Source organism: Pavona decussata, unplaced genomic scaffold, assembly GCF_977016875.1.
Source record: "Pavona decussata unplaced genomic scaffold, jaPavDecu1.1 SCAFFOLD_134, whole genome shotgun sequence".
Taxonomy (NCBI): Eukaryota; Metazoa; Cnidaria; class Anthozoa; order Scleractinia; family Agariciidae; genus Pavona; species Pavona decussata.
The window spans coordinates 3,413,325-3,439,798 of record NW_028145547.1 but is presented as its reverse complement, the minus strand read 5'-3'; the positions used below and the strand labels follow the sequence as shown (position 1 = coordinate 3,439,798).

Here is a 26,474-nt window from a genome sequence, read left to right as displayed (position 1 = left end):
CGCTGGGAGACCTTAGAACACAATCTTGCATCCTCTGAGTATAGACGGAAGCGCAGCGCCCTGGAGATTGAATTTACCTCTTTCCTTAGGAGGTCATCTCCGCCAAAATCCCTCGACAGCGTGTCTCCAAGAGACATTATATATTTCTTGATTTGGAAGGACAAGGATTCAAAGACTAAAGTTCACCGGGAGAGTTGCCCCTTTCAAGGGAGGGCATCAAAAACCACGTCTTCCTGCAGCTGCCCTCGTCGTCTTGCTTTTAAAACGGTTGACTCCTACATAGGGCAGTTGCGGGCCATCCTACGTGATCATCTGGAGACCACCGGCACCACCATTTCAGATACCATCACGCCTAACCCCGCAGCACACCCCGCGGTGAAACGCTACCTCAAAGCGGTGACGGAAGAACAGTTACGTGCGCGAGCCACCCCGAAACAAGCCGAACCACTCTTTATTGGTGACTTAGTAGCCCTTTGCAAAGTGATCAACGGAAAACTGCATACAGCCAGTACTGACCCTATCCACCTCTACATTCTTGCAAGAGACTTAGCCTATTTCAAGCTACATTTCTTTTCTGGTGACCGCCCTTCAGATCTCGCCAACATCAAGGCAGCCGAAATTTTACGATTCCCCAACGATAAGGGGATACTGTTTAATCATATTTTCGAGAAAACTCTCCGGTCCGGCGATTCCAGGGTTTTTGCCGTAGCGAGGCATCCAAACCCTGCCATTTGCCCTGTTAAGGCGTTGGACGACTACATTTCTATATGTACGGCGATTAAGGTCTCTGTTCATAGCGGCCCTCTGTTCCGTGCCACGCGTGGCAACGCTGTTCTCATCGACCCTTTCTCTACGGATGCTGCTGAAGCCCGTTTAAAGAGCTACCTAGAAGCGGCGGGTCTCTCCAACAAGAACCTCTATAGTTTTCGCCGCGGGGGGGGGGGGGGGGGGGCATTACCATGGCTCTTGCGGGGTGTGCCTTGGACGACATCGTAGAGCACGTGGGATGGAAATCTCACCGCATGGCTAAATATTACCTGCAGCTTCACAAGTCGCTCCAAACCGACTCAGTTGCGGCACGGATGTCCCTGGCTACCCCAGACACATCCTCACGTTATGACGAGCTCGATCAGCTTCACGGTTTTGAACCTGCCTTCCCCCCTCATCTGTCCAGCGCGGCCTCTCCGCCACTACGCAAGTCACCCAGAAAGCGGAACATTGAGCATGTAATCTGAGTAACCTCATTAAACACGATTGTTACATCTACTCCCACCTCTTGGTTATTTCCCGGGATCTTCGCGGGTTGGGAATGGGATTGGGTTTGGCATAGGACCTAGTTAGGAGGGAGTGCGAATCCAGTAGTACCTGCTAACGGGTTTTCGCCCAATCTTTTACTGTAAGCATGGGTTGGGATATAGTACTGTCCCGAGTCATGCGCACTGTAAAGGATATTATCTTACCTCAAGATATCGTCTTTTACTCAACACATTGGTAGCAGCCGAAGGTGTACTTAAGCTTTCGAAGCTTCGCTGGGCTATGGGGCATAACCTGGGCTTACGAACCCCACCCACCCATCCCTATGTCCCGACCTTTGTCTTACTCACCTTTTGCCCTTCTACGGGTTTTCGCCTAAGAACAATTCTGGGGACTTCACTTGTAGGGTCATCTACCCACAGGACACGGCTGACAAGGCAATGCGATGATATCTGAAACGCATGATTGGCTAAATATGATAAAAATGGCGGGAATCTCGCGTGACAGGTCTTATCGCACGCTAAGAAAAAACAATAATAAAAAAGGCTAAAATTATAAACAGCTGTCAACGAAATGAAGAACATGTTTGACATTGGATTTCTATACAAACACCAGTTATTTCAAGACGTGTTTGCCTACTCCTCAAAATGGCGTCCAAAAGCATGATAAAGCCTATTGCTCAACAACATATTGATCGTGAATTTTTCGATGAAGCCAGGGAGAAAAACACAGGACTCGAACGTTCGATAGCTATTTTGGTCTGGAATAGCTGGGAATAAGGCCGGGGGGGGGGGGGGGGGAAGGGCTCACTCCCAGAAAATTGGGTAGGGGTGTGCGGCCCGCTTCCCAAACCCTTATCCTATTTATGACCAAAATCTGCGATTTTCCCTACCCTATTTATGACCTGGCCCTTAAATCATACCCTGACTCAGACCTGCCTCATGATTATTTCCCTAGTTCAGACCAATGTTAAAGGCATGACAAGCCGTTGCGGCACGTACACAGTTCCCGTAAACATCATGATGAGGAAGTAGCTCAAGACTAGAGTGCAAATATCAATACCCTATTTATTATCAATAGGTGGTTTTCACCTCACACATCGTCACGCAAGTGAAAAAATAAAATCCTCAACCATTCAATAGATTAAGTCAAGAAATTGATATATTGTAGAAGAGTGATACATAAACAACGTGTGAAAGCCACAGGGCTGTGCGATATCTCCTAATCAAGTTATTCGAGAAAATGTACCACGGAAAATTACAGAGTTTAGTATGGGACGCCATGTTGGTGCCCCGTCTGATGGGCACCAACATGGCGGCCGGAAACCAGCAAAAACATCTGGAGTTTACCTTGGCTATTTCAAAGCCTTTCTTCTCTCTGCTGAACTTTCACACATTGACATTAACGCTTCTATTACATGTTAGCTAATCAGACCTAAAAAAAACACGAGACGGATCGATGTTTTCATGTACGTGACATGTTTAGAACAGCAATCCTTCTGTCACGCACTGCGCAAAAATCTAAAATTCAAACTGCTCTATTTTCAAAACAAAGAATGCTATCCCGCTGAAAACAAGCAAGCCGATGAAAATTTAGATTTTCTTATATGTGATGAAGGTAAAAACCCAAAATTGTGTTTAGTTATGAATTTCAGTTTTTTATGACGTCATGTGAAAACCAAGATATGGCGGCAAAATGGCTAAAATCGATACCCTATTTATGACCAAAACGGCTAAAAATTCCATACCCTTTGGGGCTGCACATACCTATATAGCTCATATAAGAGAGTACCCTTCACCCCCCCCCCCCTCCCCCAGGGAAATATGGAAGGGTTTGAAGAACCGATAGCAGCATGTTCCAGGCGTTCAGATCTGACTGGAGAGCGACGCGAAGTAAATGAATAATAGAAGGGGCTGGATGCGGGAAAAAACGAGAAGAGACTGCGGTTTGGAGCTTGGAAAAGGCTAAATTTTATTTTAATCTTCTGAAGATTTTGTGATGTTAAACCTAAATTTATCACCATTGTACGGAATGTTGCACGTTTAATGAAGAACGCACGCGGCAAGTGAGTGGCGTGATCTTTTTTTTATAATCGGTTTTGACGTTTACCAATGAGATTGCAAGTGTAGTAGTAAACGTCAAACTTCTGACACTTTTTAAGGCGTGTGAAGTTCATTTCTAATTCTGCTTTGAGCTACGCACAGCCAGCATATTTGCAGAAGCCAGCAGGAAATTTTCTTCACCGAAAGAGAGAACTAACATGGGGAATTTACAGTATTTGGCGATGTTCATGTTCCTGGTATTCTTGCCAACGGGTAAGTTTGAACCTTTTTACGTAAATGCTTTTCATGTACAGTATAAGAATGTAGATCATTTATGACGCGAAGTGAGACGACGAACACGCAAAGCCCGAAATCAAGTCTAAACCCAAGACATAGCTTTTAGAAATTTGAAGTTGACGGAGAGCTCAACAAACTTTAAAAATACAGTGTACAGCTCATGTCACTCTGTATCTTTGTCGTATATCGGTCTATAAACCTACACCACACCCAGCCGACGGTCTGCGACGCAGGCTATCAACGGCCACTGGATCCACAGGGGTTTTGTTCGATTGTACAAGACACATCTAACCTTAATAACTCCAAAACATATTTACTTTGTACAATAAAGATTACCAAAATGAAATACTCCTAAATTCAACTGTTTTCTGCTTCCATATATCCTTCTATATCCCTTGATCTTGTCTCGGTCGTACGGCTCCTGGTACGGTTTCGTTGCTCCGGGTTGGGAGTTACAATAAATGTATGTAACTATGTATGTTTCATAAGTTATGCAAGTGAACGTGGCGGAGATTTATATTGCACCAGGAGCGAGACTAGATCAAGGAGTATACAAAGATGTGGAAGCAGAGAACGGTCACAATTTAGGCGGATTTAACTTAACACTTTTGCAATCTTCATTGTACAAATTAAACATGTTTTGATGAAACTTGTCTTGTACGATCGAAACTTGAGCATCGGTCACAAGAAAACAACACACGATTTATTTACTTGTTATTATGGAATGGGATTGTCCGAGTCTGCAGTTGTGATACTTAAGTTTAAATTGCTGACGAAGATTAAGTGAAGATATTGCTCAGAATTGTTTGAGACGTGGCATTTTGATAGACCGTCCTATGGAAAATGACGCAGTTGCGCGGGAGGTGTGTGTACTTTGTACTTTACGTAAGTAAACGGACAAGTAGTGACCGTTCATTCTGCTTAAAAAACAGGCCTTATCACGGTTTTCGACGCCATTTTGACAGGTAGGCAAACAGGCTTGAATTAACAGTGTTAGTATGGAAATCCGATGTCAAATAATTTCATAAAATATCGCTTCTGAAAAATTCATGAATTGGAAAGTTTTGGAACAAAATTGGAGGGATGTAGCTGTGACAGAAAGCGTCCAGTCGTGTTTTGAACTTTCCATACATTTCCCTGTCTTTTTTCCCACGCACTATTTTTAGTAGCAGCTCACGGCTGGTTCGCTATTCAGACAAATGTATGGAAAGTTCAAAACACGACTGGACGCTTTCTGTCACAGCTACATCCCTCTATTAAATTTTGTTCTTAAAATCCTTTTTCTACTGCCAAAAGTTTCCAATTCATGAATTTTTCAGAAGCAATGTTTTATGAAAATTATTTGACATCGGATTTCCATACAAACACTGTTATTTCAAGCCTGTTTGCCTACCCGTCAAAATTGCGTCGAAAACCGTGATAAGGCCTATTAGGGGGAAGCTGGTAACAAATAGGAGAGGATCGTATACATGTATTTCGGAAGACAAACTTTCAAGGGGTGTAAAAGCGCGTTCGGCGCGGGGCTTGAGAAAGGTTGTGTAAGTTATACATGTTGCAGTAATAACATGAAAGAATTGCAAGTGACGACAAAGTACCACTTTGTATACTGGACTGACTTGACAACGGTTCCTTTTTACAAAATCAGATCAGAATTTAACCTCCTTTGTTTGTGTGCGTGTCATTTTGTAATTTGGAGTCGCCTTTATAATCATTTCGGAAGTGTTACATTACAACGCCCATCAAGTTTCTTTCCCGCAATCTGTCGCGCTTTCATTGTGCTAACCGATATGGAACGAATTCAGGCGTTGTGCGTCCTTTTAAACGTCAGTGACGTTGCATTGGACTAGCAACCAGAGCTTAGGTACATACGGTAGTCTGTATCGCAAATAAAAACACAGAAAATGTCAAGTGTACAGCAATTCAGTACATTAGATTGGCACGAATGGGTCATCTGAAGGAACACCATTTGCGAGGGCGTCTGCGATGCCACATTTTTTCCATCCATCCTCGATGATTGCTGGGTTTTTCTGCATGTACTAATTAACATCGATCAACCAACGCGAGGAAAGCTCACGCATAAGTAACTGGAATGCCCATCTCAATTGCAATGTCACTGGTGTTTTGCCCAGCGTTTATCTTCTTCTCAACTTCTCCTGCATACCATCCTTGAATTTTTTTTCTCATGAAATGTTAAAAGGAACGATTAACTGATACATCCGAGGGGCTGGTTAAACGCAGCAGTATTTGCTGGTACACTGACTTCTGTGGTGTTATGCTTCTCTAGTGCTCCTTGAACAAAGAACCGCAAAAATTAGTTCCCAGCAGAAATTTTAGTCATCTCGAACCGCAAGAATTTGTTCCCGCAAACCACAAAAAATCGCCAATCCGCAAAAATAAAACTCCTGCAAAATTTAAGTGCTACACGGTAGCTCTGAATAGTTTACAATTGCAAATTATTATTATTATTTAATGGCGAGGAAGCCCATGGGAAGCCACGGGCTTATAAGGAATGGGCTCCCTCAGTTAAATAATTAGACCAAAGTATATGCGTGGGACCAAAACTTTGTAAACTGAGGTTGAAATTTTTTACAGGATCAGGCGTGATCTTTTTAAGATTATGGTTAATCGCATACCAAACGTATCCATCTAGGATTTTCATAATGGAACAAGATGCCTATACTTGCATTGACGCGTGATGCTGTGCATGATTTATTTCTGTTGTACGCTTCGCAGATTTTTAAAGCTATCCTCCCTTCGCAATTGAAATATTGCGTTACGGTACTCGAGATAATACCGGGAAATTCGTTCTGAAAACGTCATGACAGGGTGACTCGCTATTTTTATGGCAAAACAATAAACTGAAACTGAAAACTGAAATACGTTGTTATATAAAGAGAGATTGTCAACCCTCGAATGAAAGTGCAGTACGGTATGTTAAATTTCTCCCAATGTTACGTGTAACACTGAAATCACATGTGGTATTAGTAAACATTTTTAAGTAACATGACGTTTTCTTCTCTGCCAATTCGAAGCATTTTATTTATAATTATACGTTCGCGGCAGCCCACTGTTTCATTGTCATGACATGGAAATTATGTTGCGGTCAGATTAGCGCTGGAGATTACAAACTAGCGTGCTTGCTTATGACGACACTGTAGCACGTGTTGGAATGTGAGAAAAGTGATTGCTTTGATTTTAAAATTGACGTTTGATTCTGTTATTGAACTTTGTGATTGGCAGTTAAAGTTGCGTGACTGCTTTGATTTCGCCCAGACGACGTCATTTGGAAGTACACGTAGTTGGTTAAAAAGAGACTCATGATCTGTCTTTTCACCATGCTGACCTGGTTTGCTAACCCGTTCGCTGACTCGAATACTGACCTGTTAGACAATTACTGAAATGACATCGCAACAGAAGTAAGTGATCATTATTTTCAGCTGTTCATAACGGTTAAGATCTGTCAGCACGCATCTCTTAGCACATGCACTAAAAAGTCAACTAAAATCAACAAAGACGCCGAATAGTGCAGGAGTGGGGCTCGCAAATTTTTCATGATGATAACTTAAACGTTTAAGTCCAATGTATATGACGTATATCACCCCAGTGGCATAACTCTATTAAAAACAGAGTTTTTAATTTAATGGAGGGAGTTAACTTTTGCGGTGTTTTATTTTGCGGGGGTTTTTTTCTGCGGGAACTAATTTTTGCGGATCGAGGTCAATCCGCAAAATCCGCAAAAATTTTCATGCTACACGGTATTTATATTTCCTATTTATCTATTCGCATACCGGAAATAGCTTTCGGTAAACGTCATGACCCAGGGCATATTACATATCTGACTCACTAGTGGAAGACAAAAATTTAAGATGTTAGCATCTGCTAACATCTTGAATTTGCGAACGGGACTTTGAGCGCGATGCTCAACGAGTTTGCTTACAAATTCTGAAGGTCTCTGAAGAGTCTCTTGGCCGAGACGAAACGCTGCGTCAGACTAGCCACGAACAATTCACAAGTATTTGACAATTTTTCAATTCTTTATTGTATAAATTTCAACTCGTGTACGTGCGCTTGGGAATCCTTCTGCGATAGAGGGCCAGACTGCTAACATCTTGAATTTGCGAACGGGGCTTTGAGCGCCATGCTCAACGAGTTTGCTTACAAATTCTGAAGGTCTCTGAAGAGTCTCTTGGCCAAGACGAAACGCCGCGTCAGACTAGCCACGAACAATTCACAAGTATTTGACAATTTTTCAATTCTTTATTGTATAAATCCTCCCTTCGCAATTGAAATAATTGAACGGTTTTATTCGAAGAGACTGCGTGATATTTTATCGTTGTGTTACTGGGAATCATACCGGAAATTACTCTACAATAACGTCATGACCCCTTTGAAACTGGTCTGGCTTCCTTTCATTATTTGATCTGTTTGTGAAAGCGTAATTTCTTTGCTGTGATAATGGATTTTGATTGGGCCGTTTTTGTTCAAGACAATCAGAACAATAAATCCCTTCTGGGAGAAGGCATAATTTAATCTAGGTTTAATGAATAAATCAAATACAGTCGAACTTCCCTTTGCGACCACCTCTCATTAGCGACCACTTTTCCAAAATACCAAAGTTTTTCAAGTGAAATCACTATAGATGGAACCTCTCGTAGGCGACCACCTCTCGTAAGCGAGCACTTTTAGAGATGATTGTTTAAAATTTTCAGCAGTTTTAATCTCCCGTAGGCGACCATTTGACAAAAAATCGGCTGTATCTCTGAAATTGAAATTAAACAATGTGTCGCTGTAACATATTGGCCACATCATTACAACGGACGCCGTAAATCTCACAGTCGGAGCTACCGCAAGTGTTTCCCGATATAGCATTGAAACAATTGATAAAATACACATGCACTATACTTCGCACTGGAATAAACTTAAATCAGATTGAATCCATTGTGGGAAAAAAAACTCTCCTATCTTTTATCTTTCTTATCTTTTTGCTTATGCTTTTGCTTTTTGTGTTATTTACACAGCGCCAACTGGAGTAATAAAAGAGTCAAGTTTCTTTCACAATAATTGTCTCAATCGGTATTAAGTAATTTGTGAGATACAAACAATAATCACCATAGACCCTAAGATTTTTTGCCTAGAATAATTTTGGACCAGTCTCAATATACTTGTAGCTAAGAAAAGTTATTACTATGGGTTTCGATAAACGCTAGCAAAAGGGTTAGGTCTCCGTAATTTCCATATGTAAATTACCCGAAATTTAGACCCCCTGTGGTGTGACCTCTGGTAAGCGTCCACCTCCCGAAGGGACCACATATATCCTTGACATTATGGGTGGTCTCTTACGGGAGGTTCGACTGTAATGATTTGACGTCACACAGGAAGGGATGAATGGGTCCCCTCTCTCGTGATATGTGCCTGAATAATAGATTTTGATTGGGCCGCTTCTGTTGAAGACAACTGAATCAGAACAATACACCCTTACTAGGAAAGGACAGAGTTTAATGAAAAAATTAATGTACAGATTTGTGGCTACGACGAAGAAAAAAAAAACCAAAATGCCTATACTGGCATTTACGCGTGCTGCTGTGGCTGATTCATTTATTCCAACTGTATGCTTCGCAGATTTAAAAAACTATCCTTGCTAATGGAATAGCTTGAGTCACGAAGATCGCGTTACGTTGTTTCCCTTGTGTTATGCTAAAGAGGACTTTACTGGAAATTTCGTAAATTCCATTACGATAACATAAGCTTCTCAATGACCTCATTTCAGTCTCCCATCGTGTTCTAAGACTGTCAAACAGAGGACGATTCCTTCCCCACGAACTCTCCAATTTCCACCGTTTTAAATATCGAGTGCTTCTTAGCAATTATTCTTTCAATTTACCGTTTCAAAATGGTGAAATTTCCGTTTGAAAACGGCACACTTGAGTCCACAGCATGTTAACAAAATAGCGCCACAAATTTAATCCAGTTTTAATGAATAAATGAAATGATGCTTTGACGTCACACAGGTAGGGGTGAGTGGGTCCCCTCCCCCACGATACAAGCGACAAGAATGGATTTCGATTGGCCTGCTTTTGTTGAAGACAATCAGAACAATACGTCCCGAGTAGGAGAGGGAAGAGTTTAATGAACAAGATGCCTATACTGGCATGTACGCGAGATGCTGTGGCAGTGTGGCTGATTCATTTATTCCAACTGTATGCTTCGCCGATTGATAAAACTATCCTTGCTAATGGAATAGTTTGAGTCATGAAGATCGCGTTATGTTGTTCCCCTTGAGTTATGCTACTCAGGGTCTCACCGGAAATTTTGGAAATTCCATTACGATAACGTAAGCTTCTCAATGACCTCTTTTAAGTCTCTCATCGTGGTTCGGGACTGTCAAACAAAGCGCAATTCCTTCGCCGGTAGAGAATAGTTTGACAATCATTTTAGTGTAAGAATGGAGATTTTTCGTTGAATCTGAGCAAAGTTATAGGTTTTTTCGTTATTTCCACAACGTGCGGTGTCTTTTAAGAATAAAAAATAATTTATTTTAGAAATAATTTCATTAAAAATAATTTAATTTAAAAGTAATTGTCGGTATGGACTTTGAATAAACAAGACGGTTTTTAGAGCTTTTACCTTTAGCACTAGTGGCCTTATTTATTGTAGGCCGCACCGATTTTTTAACCTATCCTCTCTTCGCGATTGAACTAACTGAATCGTTTTAGTCAGACAGAATGCGTGATATTGCGTTGCTCAACGTGACTTACTTGAAATGTTGCCGCCAAAAAATATTTCCCGCCAGTAAATGTCTTGAGCTGAAAGAAGCACTCCTATTAACTGAAAAATTCACTGCTAATCATAACTTTTTGCATACATGAAAACTCGACATCTTTCATCATATTTTTCCTTCTCATACAAAAGTATTACATCAAGTAGATTAGTTTGCTAAAAAACCTAGTTTTGATGTCAGTTTTTACGCAAAAGCGGAACGTGCCATGTCACGCATCGGTGACGTCGTAAACAAAAATATGCAAATTTCTGGTGAATTGAACACTTTAAGATCTCATTGTAGTATGATTTTGTTTTTCGACAACGCGCTTCAACAGCGTCCACTAGTACTGTATTTAAAGGTACAATCCTTTTTTACAATCCACTCTCCCGATCATCAACAAGATAAACAAAAGTGGTGTCAAATAATGCCTTCAGTGATTGAACCTGGATTGACCGCACGTTGCGAACTAAACTTCTCTCCCCTGGCTGCTCAATTGGAAAAATGCAAAAATCGCAGGAAATTTCGGTTGAAAAAGCGTGTAACAACATAGCGTGTACTTTCGCCGAGCTGCTCGAAAATGGACGAAATTTCGGTTGACAATGCGTCCAACAACATAGCAGCGTTAAACACTATTAAAAAATACAGTCGTACAATGTACCGGATGAACTTTCTATATCTCCCGAAAACTCCCAAAAGATTACACAATGGTATAAAGTGAGTGTAGGTTTTTGTCGAGGGTAAAATGTCGAGGGTTGATTTTTTGTATGTTTAAATACCACTTGTTTTTCTGCATCTCGTGGTCGCAAGATTCCCCACCTTTCTCAAATTGACAGAAATGCCCTGATTTTCGTTCGCGTATTTCCTTTCTTTAGCCGAAGGGACTACTCAAATATGTACGCCAAAGCGGGATTTCTTAATATCTGGGTACTTATTCATACAAATTCTTTTTTCTGGGCAAAATTATCATTCACGAAATCCAGGTTCTCATACCGTATTTCACACGCGCGTGTTGCAGTGAGTTACCGTATTTGACTGTTTCTTGGGATAAGCGCCCGGGCGCTTATTTAAAAGTTCGGCCAAAAGAGGGGGCGCTTATTCGAAGAAGGACGCTTAATTCAGGGGGGAGGGGGGCGCTTATTAAGATTTTTCTTAAAAGGAACTTTAACTCTATTTTGGCTAATGCAAATAGATCTGCAAGCACAGGGAGATAGAATGGAAGGGACCTACGAGAAATAAACTATTCTCCTACGTGCATTGATGCCGATGTAGTTGAAGCTAAAAACATTACAAACAAAATTACAATGGAAACAGGTTTTCCTTGAATCTCGAACTCTCATATCTCTACTATTTAAGAAAGTGAATGGGCGGTTGAGGAGGGCGCGTACTTGCAATCTTGGCCGAGTGGGTGGGCGCTTATTCGGGTGGGGGGTAGGGGGTGGGGGCGTAGGGGTTTATTAGAGCGTGGGCGCGTATTCGAGGAAATACGGTAATCGTTGTGGGAGGAATTTAACCACCGTCCTCCCGTTCAACGCTTGTAGTTTGAAGGCGATTGCTGTCTTTTGTAAGGCACACAGACACGATCAAGCAGCTGGCAAAGCGAAAATCGTGACAGATTTATTCGTTTTCTGATTACGTGAACGCTCTCAGTGAAGCCGTAACGATTAAAAAACAAACAAACAAACAAGCAAACCACTTAACTTAGGAATAAAAGCAATCCCCGTCCCCGGGCGGATTGAATGCCACTTCAAAACCTAAATTAATTCTTTTCTTTTCCATATGTGACATTGCAGTTGGAGAAAGCTGTAAAAACTCCTTCCGCTACGAATTACTCGGTGGAACACACTTGAACACTCGCAAGTGAAATAGGAGAATGTGAGAGAAAGTGCTGCAGAGAGGAAACCCCGCGAACTACAGCCGGGCATTCCTGTCAATATGAGAGAGGCGGGAAATCTTGTGAACAAGAGATACGAAAAAAGATATGAAAAAATATATATTGTAATAAAGCATACAAAAAAAATCGACCCTCGACATTTTACCCTCTACCCTCGACAAAAACCTACACTCACATTAAAGTGTCTTCACACCATCGCACCCTAATAGACGTGACATAACCCAATCATACACAATCGGACGCAGCATTCCATGTCATGTGAAACACCCTGTGTGCATGTCCCGAATATTAAATGAAAACCAACCAATAGCCGGAGCGCATCCTTGCAATCTGACATCTGACATCGACAAAAATGCTGCGGATTATCTTAAACTGACCCACTGCGCATGCTTCCGATCTGGCATCCGACAAAATTTTGGATTTTCGGCTATATGAACAATAGCTTGCTGCCTCGCTAAGGCTCGCCAGCAAACTACGTGTTACACAATGCCAATTTAAACAGTTTAAAACTCTATGTATACCCATGATGACAAAAATTTATACACTAATTTAGAGTAGCAAACGAAACTGATCAAAGTTTATAATTTTTTTTCAGACCAAAACGGTTCAAAAGTTATTCTGTTTTCTCAGTGTGAGATCCTTTGTGTCATAACACTCACGTGAAACTCTGTATGGTCTCTTTTACAGTGATTTCCCGTGAATGTTACCAGTGCCTGAGCACACACTCTTGGGGAGACTGCGATGACAAGCGAACCAAGGTCACGTGCGTGGGTACCACTAATTGTGTCAAAGCCGAAGCTCACGCCACCTCTGGTGCGAAGGACGAAGCTTACGTTAGAGGTTGCGCGGCAACCTGTTCAGCATCGAGCATCCCACAGTGCAACCTTCCTAACATCAAGTGTGAAGTGAGTTGCTGTTCCTCTGACTTGTGCAACGGCGCGGCCGGACCCATGGTCAGCGGTCTTCTTTTGATCGTCGCTGCATACGTCGTGTACGTGTTCGGTTTTTAGACTTTTTCAACTGGACTAGTCCATAACATTATATTGTGATTGTTTTCAATTGTTATGTTAAGTTGTTAAAGGCGGTACTTTCTCCGATCCTCACCACCTCTTTTCTCCCGGTAACTGTCGAGCAAGCTTCAAGAAAAGACAACAGATCAGAGTGCCAAACTCACCTGCCTCGCACACACCTCTTTTCTCGCTTTTCGCTCGCCGGGTTTCATGACAGCCGACGCTCAAGTACGCTCGCGGATGTAGCCTCCTGCTCGACTCTCTCTGAGAGAATAGAGGGACTGCTCAAAATGTTGATCATCGCAATCAATCCTAGCTTGTATTAAAACAGTTATTAGCTATTTGGTAATAAAAAAGTGAATGTTGTTTTCAGATTTTTAATTCCTGTTCTGATTTAGTTCTTCCTATTTTCTTTCTTTTTTTTCTTTTTTTTCCACCTTAGTCTTATTCAGTTCAAAATTTATGTGGCACATATAACCAGCAACTATCAGAACCCAGGCCACTCGCATTGCAATGGGGTGTCTTCCGTTTTATTGTCAGCAAAAAAGCGTTCGTTTTTTCAGAATTTGTTAATTATATGATCACTGGTGAACTGGCACCTTGGTTTCGCTCGGTCCCTAAGCTGCGCTACGAAGTTTTGCTTAAATTTAACAGTCGAGATTTTATATTTCAATTGTAAGACTTAAGGAGGCTCACAACATCTTTTCTTGCCTTAGAAAACTTTCACATACAGCTGCACATAGACGGCAGGCTTCGATTTCATTCATATTACAGCACCTTTTCAACTTGCGATCGAATTATTCATTGGTTTTCCAATCAACAGCTGTTGCCATAATGACCGCAGGGTATTACATCTCATTTGAAATTAGTACTCAAATTCTAATCAAACACTTTACTCACAGACAAGTTGTAGGCGAACCATTAGATGTTTGGGGAACAAGACAGGGGGCAGCAAATCCTCTCTGTCCCAGCTTTTTCGCTATAGCACAAAATTAGCCAGCGTGCTGGACGTTTTTGTTTTCGTGAGCTAATGTGAAGCTACTGACACGGCCGTTGGCAAGCGAAGCAGTTTTTCACCCTCCGTCTTTTATTATGTAACCTCTTGTGGCCCATGGGCAGGAACCCATGTATGGCCCGTGGACTCCTGAGTGCCCCCACGGGATACCCTCGAGCAAAGGCGCTCTACGACAGCTCACAATAAGTGTATCCAAATCACTAAAGGTGATCATTGAATCCCGAAGGTTTGAAGAATATGTTTTCATTCATAGAATGTACGAGGCTCCTCAAACAATGTTTTTGTGACCAGGCCCCGTACTGAAGCTGCAAAGAGGGCGTTTAGCTATAGGGGGGAGGGGGGGGGGCTGTCATGTGTAATGGCCTTGGCGACAAACTTGCTTAAAAATGAGACAAACCTCAACTCTTTCAAGTACGCTCTGACTGTCTGGAACTGGGGCTGACTGAGGGAGTTGCGTTAGTACTTATTTAGCTATACTTAGGTTAATTAGGTTAATCAATTAACTGTAGAATTGTTTCTTTTAGTATTTGATATTTGTGTCTTTGTAGTTTTGTAATTTGTTATGTAAACTTCTCGCTGGAAGAGAATTTTTAATGAAGTGATACCGTTAATAAAGCTTCTACTACTACTACGCTTGCTACATAAGCCAGAATTTTAAAGGTTAGGTCTGATAAAAGGTAACGGAAAATTACGTCGTATCTATTTCTATGGACAGATGGACGACCGTATCGACCAGTCACATTCCTTTCTGACATGGGGTATAAAGTACTTGGATCTGTCTTCAATTAATGGAAATGAGTACCAGGGTAACCACTTACCAAAGTAATGACAGAGGACCCTGTGGTGAAAAGAAAAAAAAATGGTGTGGAGAGAAGAGAAGAATGGTCGGAGAGAAGAATGTAGCACGAGAAAGTTCGATAGTTTGGTTTGAAATAGAACAGGGTTTGGAGAGAGAGATAGTAGCATGATGTTCCAGGCTTTCAGATCTGAGTGGGGAGCGACGCGAAGAAAATAAAAAATAAAAGCGAGGAGCAGGAAAAACGAGAAGAGACTGGCTTTTATTATTCGTTTGCATCGCAGTTTTCTTTGCACTACGCCCCATTTTCTGAACCTGAATCAGGCAAGATTGATAAAAGATTCTGTGATGTTTAACGTAAATTTATCACCACTTGCACGGAAGATTTGCACGTTTGGAACTAAAGCTAACAAGAGGGCCTCAACGGGGTTAATCGTCAGCCGTCAAACAGCCTAAAATTAAACAAAAACAAAAAGCAGTTATTATTAACCGTTAAACGGTTTCAAGGTCTTTTAAATATCAGAATTTCTCAGCTGCACATCCTGGACTTCTGGCTTAAAAAGAATCGTTTTGAAGAGCTGTTAAACCGCTTTCCATGTTTCCTCACCTTATGATCCGAGTTTAACTGACATCACAACTAATTTCCGTCTGGAAGTACTTCCTGCTCAAAATATTAATTATTTACTACATTGAAAACGTGTTTCTGACAACAAAACAACCCCCAGAACAGAACACAATTGGTAATATTAAAAAAAACGTGTTTCTGACCACAAAACAACCTCCAGAACAGAACACAATCGGTAATATTAAAAGAAAACCCGAAAAGTCTAGTTAATATTATAACATAGCTAGTAAATTCGTGGAATCAAATTCACTTGCGTGCGCGTGCTTCATATCCCGCAAGTAATATATTAATTAGTTATATTTCTAATTTTTAATAAAATGTTGTTGTTGTTGTTATTGTGCACGCTGTTAACGTCAGCAAATAAATGCCTCTAGAATAAAAATATCTCCCTGAGTGACTTCGGCATTTTGCATTCAAAAACGGGCGAAAACTTCAGCAAACAGTTTAACTACGGATGGCAACAAGCGAACCAGCTAATGCAGAAGATCTTCCTACTTTTTCTATGGGACTGGAGTTTTTAACTCCCGGCAAATAAAACCTAAAGAAAAGGAAAAAAGAGAACAAGCGAGGCCCATGTCATCTTGTCTCATAACACTAAATTTCAGGAGCCAATTTCGCTTTTTCAGAGGGAAACCACACCTTTTCGAAACGATAACCTGAAACAAAATTTCAACAGCAAATATTAACGACAAAGAAATTGTGCTTCAAGAGAAAATTGTCGTTTTATCCAGTCGGCGAACAAGCGGACATCACTTTCTTGGTAATGTTCGAATACTTGTGGGAATCCAATTCACAAGGACTTACAGGTATGATTTTGAATTTTTACTAAAATACATTTCTAATTGACCGATTCTTTGTATTTGATAAATTCACTTCAAAATGGACTCGCAGTTCCTTCAAATCTTGTATACCTTTGCTTCTTAGAATAAAGACTTATCAGAATAAATTTGTCATTTAGGAAAGCTTCATGATCAGTTGTCTGTTTTCTTTCTATTTTCACTGATGAAACGTGACAACTGCGTAATCTTACGTAAACAAACACGTCCTCGAGAGTGGAAAGAATTCTCCCATGTAACGCGAGGATCTAATTTGCAAGTTTGAAAAATTTTAATTGACAACCAGACTAAACAGGTGTTGCTTTTTTTTACCCTGTAAGTTGTGTATTTTTACTGCACATTGGGTGAATGCTTGGAAACTCCTCTGGTCAACCATAGAATCAACGGGTTAAACTACCGCGTTGAATTCATGCGTTAGCTGTACGTTCATCCAGAAATGAAGAACTTGGGAAGTTTGGAGAGCACTCAAGAAGCTAGAGTTGCTCTCGGCTACGCCTCGAGCAACTGTTACTCTTAAGGCCGGTTTACACATGCGATTTTTGATGCAATTTTTGTCGCGATTTCCACTGCCATTTTTGTCGCCGCCAAGTTGCAACTTTAAATCGCGCGTGTAAACCAGCTGCGATTTCAGTTCGACTCGGGCGCGATTTCAGCGCGACATCGCTGCAATTTCTATGAAACATGGTAATTTTGAGCAGCAGTTTTGCGTTGGAGCATGCGCATTCGTCTTGTAAACAAAGATGGCGTTTTGTCGTCTTTCCGTGATGTTGCAAATTCTTCCCTAAACGATGATGTAGTTTTTGCTTTTGTTTTTGCTTTTCCTTTCTTTAACTGTTACGAAAAAATGCAAGAATGTGAAGAAGTTGCCATTGCTTCAAAAATTGGTAATGCAGTCGCTGTTGCTCGACGAAGAAGGAAGAGACGCAGATGAAGAACCGTATAGGTGAAACCGTGGCTGGCAAACCGAGAAACCGAGGGTGCTTTTCATAGGCTTTTAAAAGAACTAAAAATGCACGACCGAGAACATTACAAGAACTATTTGAGAATGGATCTAGGGCTCTTCTGGTTGACAGCTTTCATTGATACACCGTGTAACTTCCTGTACGGCCGCCTTCCTTTTGTGGTTTAGTTTATACTCTTGTGATGTTGTTTTATAAAGGCATTCATATTTTGGCCACAGCTCAATGAAAGTCTCTTTCTCTTTATAAGACCACTGATGGTTCTTTTTTTAGGTGGTTTGAACCTTTTGTTTTCTTCCGAGGTCGCACTATGCATGGCCATGTTTGCTGGAACAAAATGGCGCGCATCAGGTACCAAGCAACCTGTGGGGACCCGGCTGACACGTCATTTTTGACGCATTTGGCTGAAAAATCGCCGCCAAATTGCATCAAGTTTCGAGCATGTTCGAAACTCGTGGCGACAAAGCGCGATAAATCGCAATGAAATCGAAGCTGGTTTACACGCGCGATTTGAAGTTGCAACTTGGCGGCGACAAAAATCGCAGTGTAAATCGCGACAAAAATTGCATCAAAAATCGCATGTGTAAACAGGCCTCAGTACGCATCTTTAGTGTTCTCCAAACCTCCGGGTCAACTTCTTGCGTGCTTCATATCACAACGAACCCACGCTGACGCATTAACCAATCGTTAATTAACTATAGAGAAAGCGCACGAGTGGCCAAAAAGTGATCTCTTTGTTATCATTAATTTTGACGTTGGCCAATGAGGTTGCACTTAGTTTTTAAAAAACGTCAAAGTTCAGGTGTGTGGTAAAATTCAGGGAAATTCGTTTGTGCTTTCAGCTGCGTATGAACACAGCATATTTTCTGACGCTAACAGAAAAATTTCCTGACTAAAACAAAGAACCAGCATGCGGAATTTGCAGTATTTGGCGATGTTCATGTTCCTAATATTCTTGCCAACGGGTAAGTGCATGTGAACCTTTTGCGTAAATGTTTTAGAGGTAGAGTATTAGGGATGTAGTTCATCCGATCTGTACCCAATTCTATGACGCGGCATGAAGCGACGAACACACCAAGCCTGAGTCAGCCCAAGACAGTGTTTGGTAATTTAAAGTTGACAGAGAGCTCAACAAGCTGAAATGAATATTTAGGGCTGTTTACATGGAGGGAGAAAGATCCTAGCACTAGGAAGATCCAAGAAGGCGGATCAAATTCAAACTTCAGTAGACTGAAAGCTAAACAGTACCTACTACATCGAAGCAAAAATAATAACCTAGCTAGTCAAATTCCTCTAATTTATTTATTATAACAGTCAGTGTATGAGCGGTGCGTGTGTCGTCTGTGAGTGTGTGTGTTGAATATGTTTACATTTAAAAGGCTTCTTTACAAGACTAGTGTCTAACTTAGAAAACTATATGGTTTACTTAGGCCCTAGGCGTTTCCACATTAGATACTTTTGTTTAGTTTTCCGTATTAATGTTTTTAAAACTTTAAATAACTAAATATTCATATATGTATCAATACAATCTTAAAAATGTGAAAATAAAGTTGTTGTTGTTTGGTTTATATGCAGAAATTTCGGTCGGAGTGGTTACCAAGTGGAGAAGAAAAAGAAGAAAAATTGTCGTCCTTTAGCAGCTGAACGCTCGGCTGCCGCCATATTTTTTTCTTTTTTGTCCCTAGTACTAGGATCTTCCGAGCGAAGGTAGTTTACATGGAGCTAGGATATTCCTAGTACTAGGATCTTCCTATCTCTCAGCTAGGAAGATCCCAGCACTAGGGCCAAGTACAACTTTTTGCATGTAAACTGAATACAGAAAACATATGGTGATAGGATGATCCGCCTTCTAGGATCTTCCTAGTGCTAGGATCTTCCTCCCTCCATGTAAACAGCCCCTTAATATGCGGCCATGCGGGCGGGTTTTTTGGTAGATTAACATTACGGCTCGTGATGGAGCTTGACTCCGGATCAGAACGATTTCGCGTTCCTAAAACTTCTTTTCAAGAAAATGTTCTGGTGAATGACGCCGTTCCAGCTTCAACTAAGTATAAAAACAAGTGGGCTGTGAGCATTTTTGTCGAATGGCAGAGGTTAAGAGAGGTTAAAGTTCCGGTATTAGATTGTGGTGGTCTCTTCAAGGACTACGATTTTCACAAGGTTACCGCTCTGAGCGCAGATATTGCCGGAATGGACGCTCTGTCGCTGAATTATTGGAGTTTGTGAGCGAGCAAGAAGAAGCAACGTTCTGGGAGAAGAAATTGCTTGGAACAACATCAGCTAAGTCGTTATTGAACACGATCTATTTCTACAACGGAAAAGTTCAAGTTTTTTGGGTTGCGTGGGAGAGATCACAGAAATATTGTGAGTAAACAACTTTGAAACTGGTTCAAATTTTATTAAGTTTGAAGGAAATGCCTCCAAAACTTATCATGGAGGTCTTTGTGATATTAAGTATGTGCCACTAGTGGTTAAGCACGTTTGTCATTCTACGGAGGAAAAGCACGAGCCGTGCCTTGTGGAGATATTTAGATTGTATTTAGGCTTAGTTGAGACTCATGCAAATAAAGTTACTGCATTTTACTTTAAGCCATCGAAAACTAAGGTTCCGTTCGATAAAGTGCCCGTAGGTATTAACAGCATGAACAAGATTTTGCATGAAATGTGAGAGGCGGCAGGCTTTAAACGCAAAACCGTTTGCGCGTTACCTGTGTTTCCTCCCTGTTCAATGCTGGGATGGAAGAAAAATTGATTCGCGAAAGGTCGGAGCATCGTTCTAATGCATTGTTTCAGTACGAAAAGCCCACGGAAGAAAATTTGTCTAAAGTTTCAAAAATCCTAGGTCCAAGTGTTAGTGCACTGAGTTTTCATGTTCTACCAGAGAAAAATTGCTTTTAAGGATGTTGTTTTCCAGAAAGGAAATTCAAAAACTGTACAATTAATGTAACGGTGTCTAAGAAAGAATCATTAATATGTTGCCCTTTTGTTGTTGCAAGTATTATGATTGAAGCGGCAAATATACTGTATTTAGTATTAAGACTGATTAAAATTCAAGTTTCTTGATCAGTGTCTTGATCAGTTTTTGAACTAATCGAATGTGTCTTGGTCGCTATGTTCATTGGGTATCAAAATACATGCACCTGACCCAATTAATGCAAGCTGATTGGGTCATCAGCACATGAATAATTAGTGCCTTTTAGAAATGTAGATAATGCTGTTCTTATGCTAACTAGTTTTCATTTACATATGAAAAGCAGTGAGGTTTGTATCAAAACAAGGTCACCCGAGCCTCGCTTCCAATCCAAGACCAGATCACTATGCACACAACTGTAAAATGGCCTATTACTGATTGTAATGCCAAACATGCACTATGTAAATAAATATGAATATATAAAACATATCATTGAACTGCAGGTGAAAGATTAAATAGAGGAAAGACCCTCGCAGTTATTTATGTAACTTATGCAGATGCGGAAAGAAAGCCTGAAAAATTCAGGCTTGAACGGGATTCGTACCCATGACCTCTTCGATGCCATTGCAGTGCTCTACCAACTGAGCTATCAAGCCAACTGGGGGCTGGTCGTATTGTGAGTTCGTAATATACTCGTGAAGGATGAATAAATGAATATGAATACTGATGAAACATAAATTTGAATAGCGGGTAAAAGATTACCGCAGTTAATCATTTACGAAACTTAAGCAGTTGCGGAAAGAAAGCCTGAAAAAAAAAATTCAGGCAAGGAATTGAAATATACTTGCTAGAAAGGCAAGCATTTTAAATTTAACTGCGAGCACCACGCCACGAATCTCGACGCGTTGTACGTAGCTGGTCCGGGAAAATGGCTCTCGAATAACTGACTACACTATGGTAAAGCGTATAAAGTGATTTTTATTGGATCTGTAAGAGAAACAATGCATAATTTCGTTGAGAAATTTAGTAGTCGAGCGACTCATAAACCATTCGGAAAAAATTAACAATGCTTTAAGTTTAACGCAACTCTAAATTTCAATCACAAAGTTCAATTTAATACAGAATCAAATGTCAATTAACCCTATCTAAACCGGAGAGGGTGGGGGCGGAGCGTATTCTGATTGTGGCGATTTTGAAACTTAATAACTCTTTTAATATTTGAATTGTGTGAACGCCCTAAAACATCAAACTGACTATTTCAGAATTTTTTCTGGAAAAAATTTGGTGTGGTCGGTTAGTGTTGATTGAGTTTGAGGTTACTATGGCAACCAATTTTGAAAGGCAGTTTTTTCAAAACTGATATAGAAAATGCCTTATTAAAATAACGGAAAATCACTTTTTTTACCATAACTTTCATTTATGTTTTTAGCTCATTTCACCGTTGATTACTTTTTTGTTCAATTTCGGCGCTTTGCTGAAGCAGTTTGAAAAAATCCAAAAATCCAAGATGGCGGATCCAAAATGGCCGCCATATGGCAATAATGACGTAATTACCACATCATATGACGAATATAAAAGATGATGCATTACCAATGATATCTTTTATATTACGAGTTACGTAATTCTAATTTAGACAGTTTAAAAACCTATGTGTACCAACCTGGTTTATACCCATGATATACAAAATTAGTATAAATATACTAGCGGTCTATTACGAATGCCGTTCTCTGATTGGCTACGCCACCCGCTATCTATTCTGTGATAGATAGTGAGTAACGGTTGTCAACAAAATTCAGCCGGCTTCTTCGGGTTTTCAAAGTGTCTGGGAGGAGGATTTGGATAATTTGCTTGTTTAGTATTGAACGACTAGTAGATTTATGCTGAAACGATTAGATTATTCGCTTTCGATTTCTATGCGTGACACCTGATTCGGGCTGCGCCCTCATCAACTATCACGCGATAAAAATCAAGAGCGAAGAATATAATTGTTAAATCTATGCCCTATTTTAGAGTAGCAAACGAAACTGATCAAAGTTTATATTTTTTTTTTAGGCCAAAATGGCTCAAAAGTTATTCTGTTTTCTCAGTGTGAGATCCTTTGTGTCATAACACTCACGTGCAACTCTGTATGGTCTCTTTTGCAGTGATTTCCCGTAAATGTTACCAGTGCCTGAGCACACACTCTTGGGGAGACTGTGATGACAAGCGAATCAAGGTCAAGTGCTTTGGTTCCAATGACTGCGCCAAAGCTTATTTTTACGCCATCTCTGGTGCGAAGGAAGAAGCTTACGTTAGAGGTTGCGCAGCAACCTGCTCACCATCGAGAATCCCACAATGCAACTATTATAACATCAAGTGTGAAGTGAGTTGCTGTTCTTCTGACCTGTGCAACGGCGCGGCCGGACCCATGATCAGCGGTCTTCTTTTGATCGTCGCTGCATACGTCGTGTACGTGTTCGGTTTTTAGACTTTTTCAACTGGACTAGTCCATAACATTATTTTGTGATTGTTTTCAGTTGTTATGTTTAGTTGTTAAAGGCGGTACTTTCTCAGATCCTCACCACCTCTTTTCTCCCGGTAACTGTCGAGCAAGGAGTCAAGAAAAGACAACAGATCAGAGTGCCAAACTCACCTGCCTTGCACACACCTCTTTTCTCGCTTTTCGCTGGTCGGGTTTCATGACAGCCGACGCTCAAGTACGCTCGCGTATGTAGCCTCCTGCTCGACTCTCTCTGACAGAATAGAGGGACTGCTCAAAATGTTGATCATCGCAATCAACTCTAGCTTGTATTAAAACAGTTATTAGCTATTTGGTAATAAAAAGTAATTGTTGTTTTCAGAATCGTTGATTCCTGTTTTGATTCAGTTTCTTCTTATTTTCTTTCTTTTCTATTTTTTTTTTCACACCAGTCTTATTCAGTTCAAAACGTGTGTGGTACTTGTAACCAGCAACTATCAGAGCCCAGGCCGCTCTCCTTGCAATGGGGTGTCTTCCGTTGTATTGTTAGCGAAAAAGCGTTCTGCTTTTCAGGCAGAATTTATTAATTATATGATCACTGGTGAGCTGGCACCTTGGTTTCGTTCAGTCACTAAGCTGCACTACGAAGTTTTGCCTAAATTTAACAGTCGAGATTTTATGTTTCAATTGTAAAATTTAAGGAGGCTCACAACATCTTTTCTCGCCTTAGAATGGATGTTTTAATAACAAACTTTCATATACAGCTGCACATATACGGCAGGCTTCGATTTCATTCATATTATACCACCTTTCAACCTATGATCGAATTATCCTTTTCATTGGTTTTTCCAACCAACAGCTGTTGCCATAACGATCGCAGGGTAATATACCTCATTTAAAATTAGCAGATTAACTCAAATTCTTATCAAACACTTTGCTTACAGACAACTTGTAGGCGAGCCGTTAGAAATTCAAGTGAACAAAACGCAGCAAACCCACTCTGTCCCAGTTTTTCGCTGTAGCACAAAATTACCCAGCGTGCCGGACGTTTTTGTTTTTGTGAGCTAATGTCGTGAAGATAGCCACGGCCGTTGGCAAGCGAAAGAAGAAAAGAGGAGCGGTTTTTAATTTTTCTCGCTTCTTCGTCACACCACGTGAATTGATCACTAAAACCCGAAAGAGCGTGTTCTCTTCCCACCAGAGAATACTTGGAAAGTTAATTGAAAAGTGTTCCTGTCTTATGTTTATGCCATGTCGATTAGTTTGAAAGCGATTGCATTGGGATAAATACGGTATGGGACAATTTAGTCCACATTGAATTTGATTTATAGGGTGTTAAAATGCTTTGGTTGAAAGTGTTCAGGTTAGAAAAGTGCCTTTTGTTGTTTGGGAGTTATATCATTTGCACTCTGCACTAAATCCGAACGGATCCGCTCGTTCTTAACTGCATTATTTGTAATACAATCTGTCTACTATTCGCCTTTCGCTGGGAAACGAAAAAAAGAGATGACAAAATTGTCGAATTCCGACTTATCGACAAATATAACGGCTTTCATCGTCAAGGAAGGTCTGAAAATAGTTGTCTCCTCCGCCGAGGATCCTTCAGAAGTAAAACTAGCGACACGAAATTGTAAATGGAAAAAATGTAGCGCGGTCAAAAAGCGAAGAAATGCACAAACTCAACGTTTCCCAAGGGCGGGAAACGTTTCAGTCCTCCCCGGAATAGATTATTGCTCTAAGGTCTGGGGATGCATGAGGAAAAGCCAATGTGACAGACTGCAGAGATGGTAAAACAGGGCCGGGGGAATTATAAAATTTAGTGATTATAATACTAGATCTGTGGATATACTCGAGGACCTAGGATGGGATACCCTCGAGCAAAGACGCTCTAAGCAGCTCACAATAAGTGTATTCAAATCACTGAATAATCTCTATTCTGAAGGTTTAAAGAATATTTTTAAACCAACCTTCTAGGTTCATTCATAGAATGTACGAGGCTCCTCAAACAATGTTTTTGTGCCAAGGGGCCCGTTTCTCGAAAGTCCCGGTAACTTTTCGGGCCCTGTAAGTATGTTTTTAAATGTTTTTTCGCCGATTACACTGTGATTACAGACATGGTACTTGGCCAATGTGTTTATAGAATTATAAGATTTTGAAATTCAGTATTCAAAGCTAACAAAAATTGACTTCTGTTAAGTAACATTTTTCACCAAAGACACTTATCGGGCCCGGTAAATTACCGGGTCTTTCGAGAAAGTAAAACGGGCCCCAGGACCTGTACTGAAGCTGCTAAGAGGGCGTTTAGCTATGGGGGGGGGGGGGGGGGGTCACATCTGATAAAGGGTACCGGAAAATTACATCGTATCTTTTTCTATAGACGACCGTATCGACCAATCACATTCCGCAGTTACTAACATGGGGCCGTAAAGTACTTGGATGGCTGTCTTCAATTTATCGAAATGAATACCAGGGTTGTCACTTACCAAAGTAATGACAGTGGACCCTGTGGTGATAAGAAAAAAAAAGTTGTGTTTAAAGTTGGAGAGAAGAATGTAGCGCGCAAAAGTTCAATAACTGGTTTCGTTTGAAATAGGCCAGGGTTTGGAGAGAGAGATAGTAGCATGATGTTCCAGGCGTTCAGATCTTAGTGGGGAGCGACGCGAAGAAAATTAAACATAAAAGTGAGGAGCAGGAACTGAACGAGAAGAGACTGGCTTTTATTAATCTTTCGCATCGCAGTTTTCTTTGCAGTGCGCCCCATTTTCTGAACCTGGATCAGGGAAGATTGATAAAAGATTTTGATTTTTATCACCATTTACACGGAAGATTTGCATGCTTGGAACTAAAGCGAACAACGGTGTTGTTCGTCAGCCTTCAAAAAAGGACAATTTTTACCCTTAAAAAAAAAAAAAAGAAAAAGCAGTTACTACTGATTAACCGTTAAACGGTTCCAAGATCTTTTAAATATCAGAATTTCTCAGCTGTACATCCTGAACAGCTGTTAGACCGGTTTCCATGTTTCATCACTTTATGATCCGAGTTTATAACTGACATCACAACTAATTTCCGTCTAGAAGTACTTTCGGTTCAAAATATTAATTATTTTCTACATTGATCGGCGTGTTTCTGACCACAAAACAACCTCCAGAACACAATTGGTAAGTAATTTAAAAAAACCCCGAAAAGTCTAGTTAATATTATAACATAGCTAGTAAATTCGTGGAACCAAATTCACTTGCGTGCGCGTGCTTCATATCCCGACTGTGCACGCTGATAACGTCAGCAAATAAATGCTTGGAGAACAAAAATTTCTCCTTGAATGACTTCGGCATTTTGCATTCAAAAACGGGCGAAAACTTCAGCAAAAAGTTTAACTACAGATGACAACAAGCGAACCAGCTAATGAACAAGATCTGCCTACTTTTTCTTTGGGATTGGAGTTTTTAACTCCCGAAGAAAAAAAAACCTAAAAAAAAGGAAAAAAGAGAACAAGCAAGGCCCGTGTCATCTTGTCTCGCAACACTTCAGAAGCCAATTTCGCTTTTTCAGAGGGAAAACACACCTTTTCGAAACGATTAACTGAAACAAAAACTGTTAAGGAATACTCGTCAGTTTCAACA

The 26,474-nt window shown here is 40.7% G+C and overlaps 2 protein-coding genes and 1 pseudogene across 2 annotated transcripts; all 3 read left to right on the top strand.

The window, feature by feature from the left end:
* The first annotated feature begins 3,451 nt into the window (after window positions 1–3,451).
* On the top strand, window positions 3,452–13,626 carry LOC146467782 (uncharacterized). Its single transcript, XM_085125305.1, has 2 exons — window positions 3,452–3,569; window positions 12,932–13,626. Exons 1-2 carry the CDS (start codon window positions 3,515–3,517, stop codon window positions 13,252–13,254), a joined length of 378 nt encoding a protein of 125 aa, XP_084981431.1. The 5' UTR covers window positions 3,452–3,514; the 3' UTR covers window positions 13,255–13,626.
* Window positions 13,627–18,308: 4,682 nt separating this feature from the next.
* LOC146467780 (uncharacterized) lies at window positions 18,309–23,238 on the top strand. Its single transcript, XM_085125557.1, has 2 exons — window positions 18,309–18,450; window positions 22,541–23,238. The coding sequence occupies exons 1-2, from the start codon at window positions 18,396–18,398 to the stop codon at window positions 22,861–22,863; spliced, it is 378 nt and encodes a 125-aa protein (XP_084981683.1). The 5' UTR covers window positions 18,309–18,395; the 3' UTR covers window positions 22,864–23,238.
* Window positions 18,533–20,383, top strand: LOC146467781 (uncharacterized; annotated as a pseudogene).
* Window positions 23,239–26,474: the final 3,236 nt, after the last annotated feature.

Coding starts and splice junctions, on each gene's coding strand:
- LOC146467782 (XM_085125305.1), top strand. CDS start 3,515: ATGGGGAATTTACAGTATTTGGCGATGTTCATGTTCCTGGTATTCTTG. Junction 3,570..12,931: donor CCTGGTATTCTTGCCAACGG/GTAAGTTTGAAC, acceptor TCTCTTTTACAG/TGATTTCCCGTGAATGTTAC.
- LOC146467780 (XM_085125557.1), top strand. CDS start 18,396: ATGCGGAATTTGCAGTATTTGGCGATGTTCATGTTCCTAATATTCTTG. Junction 18,451..22,540: donor CCTAATATTCTTGCCAACGG/GTAAGTGCATGT, acceptor TCTCTTTTGCAG/TGATTTCCCGTAAATGTTAC.